Source organism: Blastocystis hominis (genome assembly GCF_000151665.1).
Source record: "Blastocystis hominis, Singapore isolate B (sub-type 7) whole genome shotgun sequence assembly, scaffold_0".
In the NCBI taxonomy this organism is placed as follows: Eukaryota; class Bigyra; order Opalinata; family Blastocystidae; genus Blastocystis; species Blastocystis hominis.
The window spans coordinates 1,035,396-1,050,116 of NW_013171815.1; the positions used below are offsets into that span (position 1 = coordinate 1,035,396).

The 14,721-nt window shown below is 45.6% G+C and overlaps 6 protein-coding genes; 1 reads left to right on the plus strand and 5 right to left on the minus strand.

The window, feature by feature from the left end:
• Nucleotides 1-790: 790 nt before the first annotated feature.
• Nucleotides 791-1,985, minus strand: GSBLH_T00000333001 (uncharacterized protein; the record flags this gene model as incomplete). XM_013038520.1 has 5 exons in its annotated part: nucleotides 1,963-1,985; nucleotides 1,811-1,931; nucleotides 1,585-1,781; nucleotides 1,273-1,550; nucleotides 791-1,243 (listed from the first exon to the last, which is right to left on the minus strand). Exons 1-5 carry the CDS (start codon nucleotides 1,976-1,978, stop codon nucleotides 791-793), a joined length of 1,065 nt encoding a protein of 354 aa, XP_012893974.1. The 5' UTR covers nucleotides 1,979-1,985.
• Nucleotides 1,986-3,378: 1,393 nt separating this feature from the next.
• GSBLH_T00000334001 (uncharacterized protein) lies at nucleotides 3,379-3,843 on the minus strand (the record flags this gene model as incomplete). The annotated part of the gene is made up of 2 exons (XM_013038521.1): nucleotides 3,379-3,614; nucleotides 3,645-3,843. The coding sequence occupies 2 exons, from the start codon at nucleotides 3,841-3,843 to the stop codon at nucleotides 3,379-3,381; spliced, it is 435 nt and encodes a 144-aa protein (XP_012893975.1).
• Nucleotides 3,844-3,874: 31 nt separating this feature from the next.
• On the minus strand, nucleotides 3,875-5,734 carry GSBLH_T00000335001 (uncharacterized protein; the record flags this gene model as incomplete). XM_013038522.1 has 8 exons in its annotated part: nucleotides 3,875-4,451; nucleotides 4,480-4,567; nucleotides 4,598-5,033; nucleotides 5,064-5,155; nucleotides 5,186-5,338; nucleotides 5,371-5,541; nucleotides 5,573-5,643; nucleotides 5,677-5,734. 8 exons carry the CDS (start codon nucleotides 5,732-5,734, stop codon nucleotides 3,880-3,882), a joined length of 1,641 nt encoding a protein of 546 aa, XP_012893976.1. The 3' UTR covers nucleotides 3,875-3,879.
• A 204-nt stretch (nucleotides 5,735-5,938) lies between these two features.
• Nucleotides 5,939-7,436, minus strand: GSBLH_T00006053001 (uncharacterized protein; the record flags this gene model as incomplete). The annotated part of the gene is made up of 5 exons (XM_013038523.1): nucleotides 5,939-5,943; nucleotides 6,015-6,083; nucleotides 6,114-6,266; nucleotides 6,302-6,373; nucleotides 6,404-7,436. 5 exons carry the CDS (start codon nucleotides 7,434-7,436, stop codon nucleotides 5,939-5,941), a joined length of 1,332 nt encoding a protein of 443 aa, XP_012893977.1.
• Nucleotides 7,437-11,326: 3,890 nt separating this feature from the next.
• Nucleotides 11,327-12,534, minus strand: GSBLH_T00000336001 (Threonine synthetase; the record flags this gene model as incomplete). The annotated part of the gene is made up of 5 exons (XM_013038524.1): nucleotides 11,327-11,827; nucleotides 11,858-12,000; nucleotides 12,029-12,203; nucleotides 12,233-12,364; nucleotides 12,394-12,534. 5 exons carry the CDS (start codon nucleotides 12,532-12,534, stop codon nucleotides 11,327-11,329), a joined length of 1,092 nt encoding a protein of 363 aa, XP_012893978.1.
• Nucleotides 12,535-12,945: 411 nt separating this feature from the next.
• On the plus strand, nucleotides 12,946-14,707 carry GSBLH_T00000337001 (Propionyl-CoA carboxylase subunit ?). XM_013038525.1 has 2 exons: nucleotides 12,946-13,013; nucleotides 13,048-14,707. The coding sequence occupies exons 1-2, from the start codon at nucleotides 12,984-12,986 to the stop codon at nucleotides 14,593-14,595; spliced, it is 1,578 nt and encodes a 525-aa protein (XP_012893979.1). The 5' UTR covers nucleotides 12,946-12,983; the 3' UTR covers nucleotides 14,596-14,707.
• The last annotated feature ends 14 nt before the right edge of the window (nucleotides 14,708-14,721 follow it).

Sequence of the window (14,721 nt, forward strand, 5' to 3'; positions counted from 1 at the left end):
CCTACCCAGAGACAGCAATTCTATTTTCTATCTATCAAATCACCAATTCATTATGTCTTTCACTAGCTACAACCTGAGAATCATTTTTCACACCACATTCACATGCCTCTGAAAATGGAATAGCTTCTCATCAATCACAACTATACTACTACCATTATTCATTCAACAAACATTCCAAAAATAAAATACTACTATTTTGTCACACTCTTCAGCATATTCGCAAAAATCGTCTCTACGGCTCACACCACCACCTTTCTACTACGCATATTATGCATTAAAGCCTCTTGCTGTTCAGCTGATATAGGAGGAGGAGCCATGAACGGCATCATGGGCATCATGGGCATCATGGGCATCATGGGCATCGCAGACATCATGGACGTGTTGCCACCCATTTGCGTCGTTTCTCCTTCCTTTCTCACACCTATCTCACTCTCTCCAGTCCCTCGATTCGCTACAGAATCGCAAGAACCAGGCGAATCAATTTCCATCGGCGAGACTTCCGAATCGATTGGCTGCGCCAATTCCACACTCATTTCCGCCTTCACCAATCCTCGTTCTTCATTCCCTCTCTCCAAATCCGTCGGATTCACCGAACTCGCATCGCCGGGCGTTTCTTCGATTCGTTTCGCGGGCGTTTTCCCCTCCAACTCGTCTAAAAACGCGAGATACGCCGCGTCTCGCTTTCGACTCTCCTCCACCTTCTTCCGATCGTGTCGCAGCGGACAATCCTTCGTCAAATGCGAGGTTTCCCGGCAGATCGCGCACACCACGTTCGCTCGAACCTTATTTTCTACGTTCCACGTTTCCACGTTTCCCCACTTTGCCGCTCGGGACAGTCGTATTGGTTGTGTCCCTCCTCTCCGCAATAGGAGCAGAACACGCTCCGCGCTAGCTGCCCATTGATGATCGCGAGCTCGCGCATCTGCGCCTGTTTGTACGCGTTTTCGCGGTCATCTTTCACCACGATCAGCTCGCGAATGCGCTGCTCTGCCGCCTTCACGTCCTCTTCGTTCTCTCCTGTGATGATCACGTGCAACGGCTCGTCTCGACCGATCCCGTCGATCGATTCCTTCCCTTCGCGGCTCGCTCCCTTCCCGCGGATTATGATCTTCGTGTGCGTCTCCGACTCCAGCTGCCGGTGCGAATTCCCGCGGGGACCGATGATCAGTCCCACGAAGTTGTAGTCGGGGTATTTGTCCTGCGGAACGTAGATCTTCCGCTGATACTTGCAGTGGTGTTTGGACTACGATCACAGCCGGAACGGATGGCTACGCGGAGCGTGGGGTTGAGCGCGAGAATCTCGTCGACCAGCTCGCTTCGCTCCTTGTCCAGCTTCTGCCGAAGTCGCATGGCGCGCGTGTTGGTGCGATTCCCCGTGGAGTCGTACACGGGAGGAGGGGAAGGGGAGCGGTTCGGGTCTTGCGAGATCAGCTCGGCTTCGATGTCTGCCTGGTCGATTCGGTCCGAGAGCTTCTTGATGCGCACACGAAGCTGGATTTCCTGGACTTGTTCCAGACTGATGACGCCCGATGCAACGGCTATACTCAGACCTTTGCGTAATACGGAAATTAATTTTAAAAAAACCTGGAGGAATATAAGGTCGGTGGAAATCCCAATGAGAACGGCTTAGTTTCGAGGAGGCATCCGCCCAACGGCTAATTTTTGTTATTGAACCTTCGGATTTCGGTTTAGAAGCCAGAAATTTGGAATACTCCATATCTACCTCTTTCCAAGGTTCCCAATCCTCTAATTCTTGCCAAAATAATGGAAACTCGCCATATCTATAATGAACGATTCAAAAAGTTGACACTTGTTCTGGAGTTCGGGATTATCGTTATACCACTTCTTTACATCCTTGTGGCGACTTTTTAAATATGTTTCCTTCTCCAGCACGTCTTCCGATTTACTTTCTCGTTTCTCTGTATCGCTTTCTGATTGTTAGTGTTTATTACAGCACAATACCCTCTGTTGGATCCATTCCAATCAATATCCAATACTTACGATACCTAGATCACGAGAAATTGACTCTTGTTTTGAATCGGTTAGTCACGGTTATTCGGACGATTTGGCCAAATGAATCGTTACCTCCTAGTGGTCACTCCTGGAATTGAGAAACTATTGCACAAGGAAGTACAGAGCCTTGTGCCAAGGTTGCAAACTCTAGGAAGTCGTGATCGCTTTGTGAAGGGTGGCATCGAATTAGATTGTAGTAATTATGTTAAAACGCTAATCTACAGTAACCGAAGCAGAGGCAAGCAATATTGTACAAAGATCGCGTCTAGTGGGTTGATTTCATAATATTAAATCATATTCAGAATCCGTTCGGCTGAGACTCGACTCTTGTTGGGTTTCTGAGTGGTATCAACTCGAGAATTTTGTTAATCACCTCTCTCTTCCTAGCGCAATGGATTCGATGACTTCTTTCTCTTTATCTCTCTTTATTGTACCATCTTCACTCAGGTTTCTCATTGTAGTCAACTCATCACTCCAAACTCTATCATTCCAAAGCAATTGAACAAAGAATTCGAAACACGAAACGGATCAAACATCTCTCCCAAACTCCCACCATCCCTCTTTCTCTCTATTTTCGCTTTGAGCATAATCATTGCACGGCAAGTCTTGGAATAGGCGGCTTCTACAAACGCGGATATCGTACTCACGTCTCAAAAGCCCCAATTCGTGAAACACTCGCTGCAGCAATCGACTTCAGTGCATTAGCATCTCACTCATCACCTTCTTCAAACAACAATATCACTATTATAGACCCCTTTTGCGGCTCTGGAACGCTCCTCCAAGAAGCCTGGAGTTTTGCTGATGGCGATTGGCCGTATCTGCAACGCAAGCGATTGATGCCTGATTATGTGGACATGTTGATTCACTCTTTTGTGCTAACCAACAGCTCCTCGCTACTATCGACGGCTCCATCTGATAACACGATCATTTATCAATGGAGTGAATGGAGAAAAGCTCGGTTTGTGGGAAGTGATGTTGATGATGCATGCATTCGCGCTGCGAGAGAAAACTTTGCGAATCTACACTTACCACCAAAAATCGATTTAACGCAAAGCGATTTTTATGATTTTCGAGAGAAAGTGAAGCAATTTGAAAAGATTGTGTTGGTGTCAAACGTAATGATTCACTCCAACTAAGACCTAGCCTCCCTATGGATATAGAGCCAAAGCAGAGAATGCCTCGGTATTAAACTTGTATCAAACTCTATTTGATTGGGTTTTGACCCTTCGAGAGGAACACTCTCTGCAGGCAGCATCGCTTCTTGTCCCAAAGTATATCTTCGACGATCACTTACCGAAATCGATAAAGAACGAACTGCAAAGTGCTTATCCCACACGTAATGGTGGTCTTCCTGTAACCTTAGTCTCAATTTGTATATGCTTGTTGCAACAAAAAGACCAACTCTGAATCTACAGGATGAGATTGCAAAAAAGACACAACTTGTTCCATCATCTTCATATACTCTATACAGGATTTGATTGCATGACTCTCCTTGTCCGTCGGTATTTCATCAGCGAACCACTCCGTTACCTCCTTAAACGACTTTTCAATTTCCAATCTCTCCTTTCCGTCTGGTGTAATCTTCTTTGACATTACAAAACCTATGTATCACAAACACCAAACTAATAAACCAGAAGTCTTCTCTGGAAGAGAAATGACCTCGCCCTTCAACAATCTACCTCGAAACGTTGCTTCTTTCCCTTCTCCGTCCCCTTTCACAACGAAATAGGTAGAGATCGGAGCGCCGCCTGTGTATTGAATTTCGCAGGGCAAATGCTGCACCGTAACGTCGCACAGCACGCGATCTCTTCCAACCTCCCCTTCACTCATCGCTCAAAAAAAAGTGTGAAACAAACACATCACCCTCTACATAATCCGCGGTGTCGAGTTTCCAGCATCCGGTTCTGGAGGCGGATTAATCTTAATCATATCGTCAATCCGCAAGATCGTAATGGCCGCCTCCGTCGCGAACTTGAGACATTTGACCTTGTTCATGGTGGGTTCGAGCACGCCTCGCTCGAAATTATTCGCCACCGCTCCCTCCACCAAATCCAACCCAGCGAACCGGTTCTCGGGATGTTCCTTCCACCCCGCGTGGCGCGCACACAGCTGCGCGATCAGCTCCGTCGCGTCCTTCGCCGCGTTCACCGCCAGCGTCTTGGGGATGACCAGCAGCGCCTTGCCGAACGCCTCGACGGCGAGCTGCTCGTGCGTGGAGAGCGACAACGCGAAGTCGCTCAGATGCGTGTACAGCGCCGTCTCCACGGCTCCGCCGCCCACCACCAGCGACTTGCTCTCCATCACGCGCTGCTCCACGCAGAGCGCGTCGTGGAAGGACCGCTCCATCTCGCCGAGCATCATGTCGTTGGCTCCGCGCAGCACCACCGACAGAGACGCGTCGTTCGACGTCGCCAGCCCGCGGAAAAACACGAAGTCGTCTGCATGTCACGCCTCCTCCGTCGCTACAGTCGCCCAGACGCTTCTCCTCGACGACCTGGCAATGGCCGACCGCGGACGCGTCGACGCCCTCCTCGCCGTCGATCGTGCTCATCGACTAGTCGTCATTTCCCCGCGGAACGCCCACCACGACCACCTGGCCGCCCACCGCCTTCGCCACGCGCACCATATCGTCGTTGCTGACGCGACGGATTCCGATGCACCCGCGCTCCACGAGGTATTTCAGACAGAGATCGTCGATGGTGTGTCCGCAGACGATCACGTTCGCGCCCGTGCTGAGCAGCACCTCCACTTTCCGGCGCGTGATCTCCATTTCCTCGCGCTTGATCCGCTCCAGCGCCTCCGAGTCCGACGTCTTCACCTCCACGCCCATCTGCAGCTTGTGGCGCTGCAGCGGGAAGTCGATCACCAGCACGTGCGCGTTCTCCACACGCAGAGGCATTTGCTGCGACGCGCGGCTCCCGGACAGAACGATCCCGTCCACTAACTCGCTCTGCAGCGCGCTCTGGCCGTGGGCCTTCACGATCCCGATGTTCTCGATCGGGTATTTGTGCTTCCCGTCGCTGGAAATGAGGGAAACGGGGAAACGTTACTCAGTCTCGGTGCGAACTGCCTTGACGGCGTCAACGGCCATTTGGGAGAACTTCTCGGTCTCCGCTCCGAGGATCTTGGAGCTGAGGGTGGTCTAGACTAGACTCGAGGGGTTGGAAGCTACCTTCGCTACGTTGAACAGAATCGCATCGGTAATCTGGTCACCCGAAATGAGAAGGTTTTCTCGGATGAAACGGATACACTCCTTGAGGGCGAGACGGTAGCCACTCATAATCAGCGTTGGATGCACGGCAAGTCGAATCAACTCCAAACCGTTCTAGGAGGAATGCTTCCTGCTGAAAAACTTACTTTCAGAAGCTCAGCAGCAAAAATAACCACACTCGTAGTTCCATCTCCCACCTCCTTATCTTGAAGGTCGGCAAGTTGAACAAGGACCTTGGCAGCCGGGTGTTCCACCTCCAGTTTCTGAAGAATGGTAGCACCGTCATTTGTAATTGTCACGTCACCCACCTTGTCCACCTAGGCATAAATCGCAAAAGGCTGCTCTCACCAGCATCTTGTCGAGACCAACGGGTCCAAGAGAACTCTTTACAATATTTGCCACCGCCATACAGGCCATTGCTAGAGAATAACAGTCCACTTCACAAACCATACTATTTTGCGTTCTCACGTCGTTTCCACTTGTTCTTTCACCGTCAAGAGTTAAAGACATGATATTTGATATATTCTATAAAAGAAAACGAGTTTTCCAAATTTTGGCACGTTTTTTCAGAACATTCTAGTTTCATTTTTCCTTTTGATTTAAGCGCATTGGTGTATGAATGCATGATGCACAAGACGACAGTAACTATTTCTGGAGATTCCAGCACATACAGTTCCTCTTCAGTGTAGAACAAACACATAGGAAAATTGGATGTCACACTATAAACGACTAAGATACGACAAAAGTAAGGGTGAAATATCTATTCATCAGCGGTATCCATTGTTCCTACTTTCAGTCTCCACACTTTCTCTGTTTGAGAAAGCACTTGGTAGAGACACCTTTGTTAAGTTGGGGATATCTATCCATCAATTCCCAGTACTTCACCTACTCATCAACACAATGTGTTGCTGATTCATAAAACTATAGCCCGAAGATGTCAACGTCTTCAAAGATGGGAGATCTCTCAAGACCAAACTGCTCTCCGACGCATCTCCCATACAGGATTTTAATCCAAGAGAAATGGAATCGAGGGCCGCCAAATCTATTGGTCAAAAAGAAAATTTCCAATTCTATTACTGTCAATTTCAACCGCGGGCGCATTCATAAAGGAATACATGCCCAAGTCGAGTGTGATCAAATTAGGAAGGTCTAGAAATGAGGAGTGGGTTGTGTTGCTACCAAACAGTTTCAGAGGAGCGTTCATAAAGTTATTCGACTGCTGTGTAGTGTCTCCTATGTAGATTGACTGTAGAGATGGGAGAGAACTGATGTCAAATTGGAGGAAACCTACAAAACTATTCTTTCCTATAGTAATCGATTGGAGTGAAGAACAGTTAAAAACGGAAAAGGAAAGATCGTTAGGGATAACGCTCTGAGGTTGTGAATCCATCCCAAAAGACATGTCCCCAATGGCCAGTCTTTCCAAAGAAGGAATTGCCCCAACCTCAAAATAAGTAACATTCTGGAAATTATTTGCATCAATTCGAATCAGTCTCAATTGAGAGTGATCCGTAACGATGAACTCATTTGATCCATAACTAGTACAACAATTCGGTTTGGCTATTAAAAATAAGGTTCGAGGACTTAAATTGAGCAGATCATCCACAGTCTTGATCCTCACTGTACGGAAAAAGAAGACATCAACAAGAAATCCAATACAAGCACATATCGCTAGTATCAAAATCAAGAGGCAAAAAAGGAAACAAATAATGTTGTGGTTATGATAATAGTATCGAATCCTCTTTGTTTCCCCTTTTTTCTTTATTAAACAAGACCCATGAAGCATGCCATTCTTGTAGTGACCCTCGGAATATACATATCCATTTACAAAAATCCTTCCCTTCCCATGGAACTTATCATTGGCAAAGTCACCCTTGTAAAGTAAATCCTTATTTCCATCAACATAATACTCCGTTCCCTGACCCGATCGTCCATATCCTTTGGTAGGGTCGTTTTCAAACCCTCCTTCATAAATAACATTTCCATTATCATCGTACACCGTCATCTTATCTTGTAAAAACGCTCGCCGTGTAATAATATCCTTACCATCACGAAATTCACGAATAGATTGAATAACATCTTCTTCTTCTTCTCCGTTTACTTTCTTCCTATAATACAAATAACAAAGGCCATGTCGCAAATGATCTCTATTCATTTGCGAATAAGACATTAGGTGATCATCCATATCTCTTTCTTCATAAAACCCAGGCATTAATGTACTCTGTGTGCAACGAGTAACTTTACATCCATTTTCTATATGACCAAAAGCAATTTCTTTACCTTTTTCAAACTCAATATAATCGCCATTGGTTCCTTCACGATAGTAATATTCAGTATAGGATCCTTTGTCAGAGCCTCTGTACTCTTTCAAAATAGTGCCTTCAATATCTCCTTCAGTAATTACGCGTCCTGACTCATCAAATAGTTTACCTTTGCCTGTTCGAGGATATCCTTGCTCCACATTATCTATGTAGCTTCCTTCATATCTCAAATACTTGTCTTCATCATATTCTTTCATTACATCTCCATTAAATTCTTTACAAATTCGCTTCTCTACTCCATCTTCCCATATACTAGCTCTCTTTATTATACCTCTTTCAAAAATGTAACATAAATCATTGCGAAGACGAGTGTGACCAATTGTATTTAGTTGACTCATTGATATTATAGTACCTTCCATATCTGTTTCTTTATAATAACGACCGAAAGCTGCTACAAATCGATTTGCTTTAGCACCATTTATAACATAACCAAATGCGATTTCTTTACCTTTCTCAAATTCAGAATAATCGCCATTGGTTCCTTCACGATAGTAATATTCAGTATAGAATCCTTTGGAATATCCTTTGTATTTGTCTAAAATAGTGCCTTCAATATCTCCTTCAGTAATTACGCGTCCTGACTCATCAAATAGTTTACCTTTGCCTGTTCGAGGATATCCTTGCTCCACATTATCTATGTAACTTCCTTCATATCTCAAATACTTGTCTTCATCATATTCTTTCATTACATCTCCATTAAATTCTTTACAAATTCGCTTCTCTACTCCATCTTCCCATATACTAGCTCTCTTTATTATACCTCTTTCAAAAATGTAACATAAATCATTGCGACAGACTGAAGTGTGACCAATTGTATTTAGTTGACTCATTGATATTATAGTACCTTCCATATCTGTTTCTTTATAATAACGACCGAAAGCTGCTACAAATCGATTTGCTTTAGCACCATTTATAACATAACCAAATGCGATTTCTTTACCTTTCTCAAATTCAGAATAATCGCCATTGGTTCCTTCACGATAGTAATATTCAGTATAGAATCCTTTGGAATATCCTTTGTATTTGTCTAAAATAGTGCCTTCAATATCTCCTTCAGTAATTACGCGTCCTGACTCATCAAATAGTTTACCTTTGCCTGTTCGAGGATATCCTTGCTCCACATTATCTATGTAACTTCCTTCATATCTCAAATACTTGTCTTCATCATATTCTTTCATTACATCTCCATTAAATTCTTTACAAATTCGCTTCTCTACTCCATCTTCCCATATACTAGCTCTCTTTATTATACCTTCTTCATAAACATAACATAAATCATTGCGAAGACGAGTGTGACCAATTGTATTTAGTTGACTCATCGATATTATAATACCTTCCATATCTGTTTCTTTATAATAACGACCGAAAGCTGCTACAAATCGATTTGCTTTAGCACCATTTATAACATAACCAAATGCGATTTCTTTACCTTTCTCAAATTCAGAATAATCGCCATTGGTTCCTTCACGATAGTAATACTGGTAATAGAATCCTTTGGAATATCCTTTGTATTTGTCTAAAATAGTGCCTTCAATATCTCCTTCAGTAATTACGCGTCCTGACTCATCAAATAGTTTACCTTTGCCTGTTCGAGGATATCCTTGTTTGATATCATCTATGTAGCTTCCTTCATATTTCAATCGTTCTTCGGTATCATATTCTTGCATAATAGTACCACTAAATTCTTTACAAATTCGCTTCTCTACTCCATCTTCCCATATACTAGCTCTCTTTATTATACCTCTTTCAAAAATGTAACATAAATCATTGCGAAGACGAGTGTGACCAATTGTATTTAGTTGACTCATTGATATTATAGTACCTTCCATATCTGTTTCTTTATAATAACGACCAAAAGCTGCTACAAATCGATTTGCTTTAGCACCATTTATAACATAACCAAATGCGATTTCTTTACCTTTCTCAAATTCAGAATAATCGCCATTGGTTCCTTCACGATAGTAATACTGGTAATAGAATCCTTTGGAATATCCTTTGTATTTGTCTAAAATAGTGCCTTCAATATCTCCTTCAGTAATTACGCGCCCGACATCATCAAATAGTTTACCTTTGCCTGTTCGAGGATATCCTTGTTTGATATCATCTATGTAGCTTCCTTCATATCTCAAATACTTGTCTTCATCATATTCTTTCATTATATCTCCATTAAATTCTTTACAAATTCGCTTCTCTACTCCATCTTCCCATATACTAGCTCTCTTTATTATACCTCTTTCAAAAATGTAACATAAATCATTGCGAAGACGAGTGTGACCAATTGTATTTAGTTGACTCATTGATATTATAGTACCTTCCATATCTGTTTCTTTATAATAACGACCAAAAGCTGCTACAAATCGATTTGCTTTAGCACCATTTATAACATAACCAAATGCGATTTCTTTACCCTTCTCGAATTCAGAATAATCGCCATTGGTTCCTTCACGATAGTAATACTGGTAATAGAATCCTTTGGAATATCCTTTGTATTTGTCTAAAATAGTGCCTTCAATATCTCCTTCAGTAATTACGCGTCCTGACTCATCAAATAGTTTACCTTTGCCTGTTCGAGGATATCCTTGTTTGATATCATCTATGTAACTTCCTTCATATCTCAAATACTTATCTTCATCATATTCTTTCATTATATCTCCATTAAACTCCTTCCAAATTCGTTTCTCTTCTCCATTCTCATAAATAGATGCCTGATAAACAACATTATCGCGTAAAGCATAGCAGATTCCACCCTTCTTATATACTTCGTTTATTTGGGTAATAAATAGCAATTCTCCTGTATCTACGTCGGTTTCATTATAAAATCCCTTCATTTTCCCCTTCAGTGGGCTTAATCGATGATAGCGCTTTCCATCCTTATAAAACCCAAAGAAACCTTCTTCTTTACCAGCAACACGGAATCCGTTTTCAATAAAACCATCAAAGAAAATATCTCCATTGGTAGTGAACAACTTACATGGACCATTTAGGTTTCCATTATCAAAGTGTAATTCTGCAAATACAATACCTTGTGGGTCCCTTAATAATCCATCTCCGTCTATTTTTTCTTCAGCTGACAGACCTGCTCTAAGCGTATAGCCAGTGAACGGTGGTTGTAGTGTAAACAGAGTACCTCCTCCTTCGATACAAGCTTCATGTGATTCTTCTCTGATATACTGTCCAATATCCCTCGTCCAGACCTCTTCATGATCAAGAATAGCCTCTCTACGTGAGAAGAGATCTTCCAAACGCTGAATTGTACCTATTGTATTCATTTTGGAAAAAATAAAAATAACAGAGGTAACAAAAGTGTATGGTAAAAAACACAATAATGATAAAACTGCTTAATACTATCAAAACAAATATGCGATATGTAGTTTCGGATGAATGCAAGGTCATTCGGGATAACAGAGATACGGCTGTTTCGTAATGGCAAACTACATCATATTCCTCCAAAACCACAACTCCTGGATATCCTTCGGCATAATATTACCCGCCGGAGCATTCAACGCCTCTGCTACGAAGTAGGGGAACTTTCCCGGATGCGCAGTATTCAAGCAGATCAACTTACACTCCTGCTCTCCGTTCACCACTGCGTCGAACATGGTCTCCAACTCGCTGGAATCCTCTCCCGTGCGCTGCTTATAGAGCGATTTGAGTCCCACGACGAAGGCATTCGCGGCGTTGGGACAAACCAGATACTGATTGCAGCGATACAGAAGACTGATCATACGAGACGTCGTTTCGTCCGCAATGGGAAGGATCTCCACGAAGCGGAACGTCTCCTTCACCTTCTCCAGCGGTAGAGCGATGCGCTGGCCCTTCTCGACCGCCTCCATGTACTGCGAGACATCGCTGCGAAGCGTGTAGAAGAGGATGCTAGGCTTGAACAGGGCTGGAGAACGCACCGCTCCATATTGCTATGCACGAACCGAAACTCTTCTTTGCAAGGATCGTTCCGCAGCGACGCCTGGTACTCGCCCTTGTTGAAGAAGTCGAGAACGGTGCTCTTCGGACGGCAGGACAGCACCACGTGGTCGATCGGAAGACCCATATCGCGAGCCAGACAGAGCGCGTAGGTCGATTTGAGGTTCGCGATGTACGACGAAAACGCGGCCTGGTGAGGATATTCCACGCTGTGGAAGTAGGCGTAGAAGAGGATGGGCAGCTCGCAGAGCACACGCACGATGTGCCCGCTGTTCGCAGAGATGATGTGGATGCGATCGCGATGCACATTGTTTGTTACGAGGTCGCGCGTGATGCGAAGTACCTCCGAGATCCCACTGTTCTACCTTTGACATTGCGCACGAAAAGAAACCTCCATGCAGAGGCTGTATCCGTTGGTTGACACGTTACTGATCATTTCGCGCTCCTGGATGTAGTCGATCTTGTTACGAGGGTAGATGCAGAACCCATTCACACGATAATCGACGGATCCTACTCCAGCTAGCATGGAAGCACCTGTATCGCTGTCCGTTCCCACGACTACGGCGTAGATGTGGCACTAGGACAAACGAGTGGAGAAGGCATACGGCATCGTTCGTCTCATCTTTCTTAACGAGATACTTCAGAAAATGACCAATGAACTGCATGGAAAAATCCTTGATATGATAAGTGGGTCCATAGAAGGATTCTGCCAAGGAAATGGGACCGACTTGCTTGATCTACGCTCAATCCACATATCATCCAATACAGTGACAAGTTCGCGTTGATGAAACTTTTCGAATACAGATTTCAAAAGGACTTCCAAGTCGTCGGATGATATATCACTTTCGTCAATAAATATCGAAAGAATCGCCAAATAAAGATCAAAGAAATTCAGATGCTATTTTTAACAATGCAACAGATACCTACACTCCACTTCTCCAGCGTATCCGTAGAAATGCGCGGTATCTCTTTCGGGCACAAAAGTCCTCCATCCTCTGCGAAGGACTCCAGAAATGCTTCCGTGAACGTATATTCGCGCTTTGTTGTTCTTGTACTAATGTATTTCATCCCTTTTAGTCTTTTTATGAAAGCGGTTTCAATTTTCTGGAAAAGAACAAGAGTTTTTGGTTGGATACAATACGGAGAACACAATCGATAATGTACGAAGGAGTGTTGACAACACCATTGGGAATATAAGAACTGATGTAACAGAATTGTGATTTTAACCCATTCTCTACCAGTGGTACACGATTCAAGTTTAGGTATACACATAATTCCCTTATTCCTATCACTAGCTTCCAAACTCCCCTAGTTCGCTCCTACATAAACCACCTCTTTCAATACAAAGTGAATCGCTCATTTCAATTGAATCTGGTAAATATTCCCATCCAGCTCATCGACATGCATAATGTTTTGGTCCCTTAAAGCTGTATGTCGTCCCTTCACTCATCTTCCCTGTTTCTCCATTATTCTCCCATTCTAGGTTTTCCCAAAGAATGCTCGCATCTGTTCCTTCTATGATTTCGAAGCGTGCTGTGACTCTTGCTGTACGATTTTGAATCTGTGAGTGTGATGGTGTAGCGCAGTTTCGCCGGAGCTGTTGATTTAACGAAGCCTTTCACTGAAAGACTTGCTGAAGCTCGCCACAGCGCCCTTATTGGTGGAGGCGAGACAGCGCAGTTAGATTCTCAGCACAAGCGTGGCAAGCTGACCGCTCGTGAGCGTATCGAGCTGCTGGTGGATAAGGGTTCGTTCCGCGAGTACGACCAGCTGAAGGCGCACCGCTGCGTGCATTTCGGTATGGAGAAGCAGAACTACCCTGGCGATGGTGTTGTGACGGGTCACGGAACGATCAACGGTCGTCTGGTGTTCCTGTTCGCTCAGGACTTCACTGTGCTGGGAGGTTCTCTGTCTGGCACGAACGCTGAGAAGATCTGCAAGGTGATGGACAAGGCCATGGACGTGGGTGCTCCGGTGATCGGTCTGAACGACTCCGGCGGTGCTCGTATCCAGGAGGGCTGCGACTCTCTTGCTGGCTACTCGGAGATCTTCAAGCGGAACACTCTGTCGTCGGGCGTGATTCCGCAGATCTCTCTGATCATGGGTCCGTGCGCTGGAGGCGCTGTGTACTCTCCTGCGATCACGGATTTCATCTTCATGGTGCGCGACACGTCGTACATGTTCATCACGGGTCCGGACGTGGTGAAGACGGTGACGCAGGAGGAAGTGACGCAGGAGGAGCTGGGCGGCGCTGCGATCCACACGAAGAAGTCTGGCGTGGCGCAGGGCGCGTTCGACAACGACGTGGAGATGCTTCGCGCGATGCGTACGTTCTACGACTACCTGCCTCTGAACAACCGCGACGGCGTTCCGAGCCGCGTGTGCACGGACCCGCGGAGCCGCGCGGAGCCGGCGCTGGCGAACATCGTGCCGCAGGACGCGAACATGCCGTACGACATGAAGAAGCTGGTGAAGCTGGTGGTGGACGAGCAGGAGTTCTTCGAGACGTCGCCCGACTTCGCGAAGAACATCGTGGTGGGCTTCGCCCGCATGGAGGGCCGCACGGTGGGCGTGGTGGCGAACCAGCCGCTGGAGCTGGCGGGCTGCCTGGACATCAACGCCTCGGTGAAGGGCGCGCGGTTCGTGCGCTTCTGCGACGCGTTCAACATCCCGCTGGTGACGTTCGTGGACGTGCCCGGCTTCCTGCCCGGCGTGAACCAGGAGCACCGAGGAATCATCCGCGAGGGAGCCAAGCTGATCTACGCCTACGCGGAGGCGACCGTGCCCAAGGTCACCGTCATCACCCGCAAGAGCTACGGAGGCGCGTACTGCGTGATGTCCTCGAAGCATCTGCGCGGAGACAGCAACTACTCGTGGCCCAACGGAGAGATCGCCGTCATGGGAGCCGAGGGAGCCGTCAAGATCATCTTCCGAGGAAAGGATCTCCAGAAGAACAAGGCCGAGTACGCCTACAACTTCGCCAACCCGCTCATGGCCGCCCAGAGAGGATTCATCGACGACATCATCGAGCCCACCGAGACCCGAAGAAGACTCTGCGAGGACCTCGAGATCCTCCAGACCAAGAAGATGACCAATCCTTGGAGAAAGCACGGAAACATCCCGCTGTAAAGAGCGAGAGGTCCGAGCCGAAGAAAAAGGAGAAAAGGAAAATGAATGGTTGGTGTATTGGAAAAGAAAGAATGAATGAAAGTTCGATGAACTGGATTAGGATGTATAAAGTGTCTTCTTTGTTCA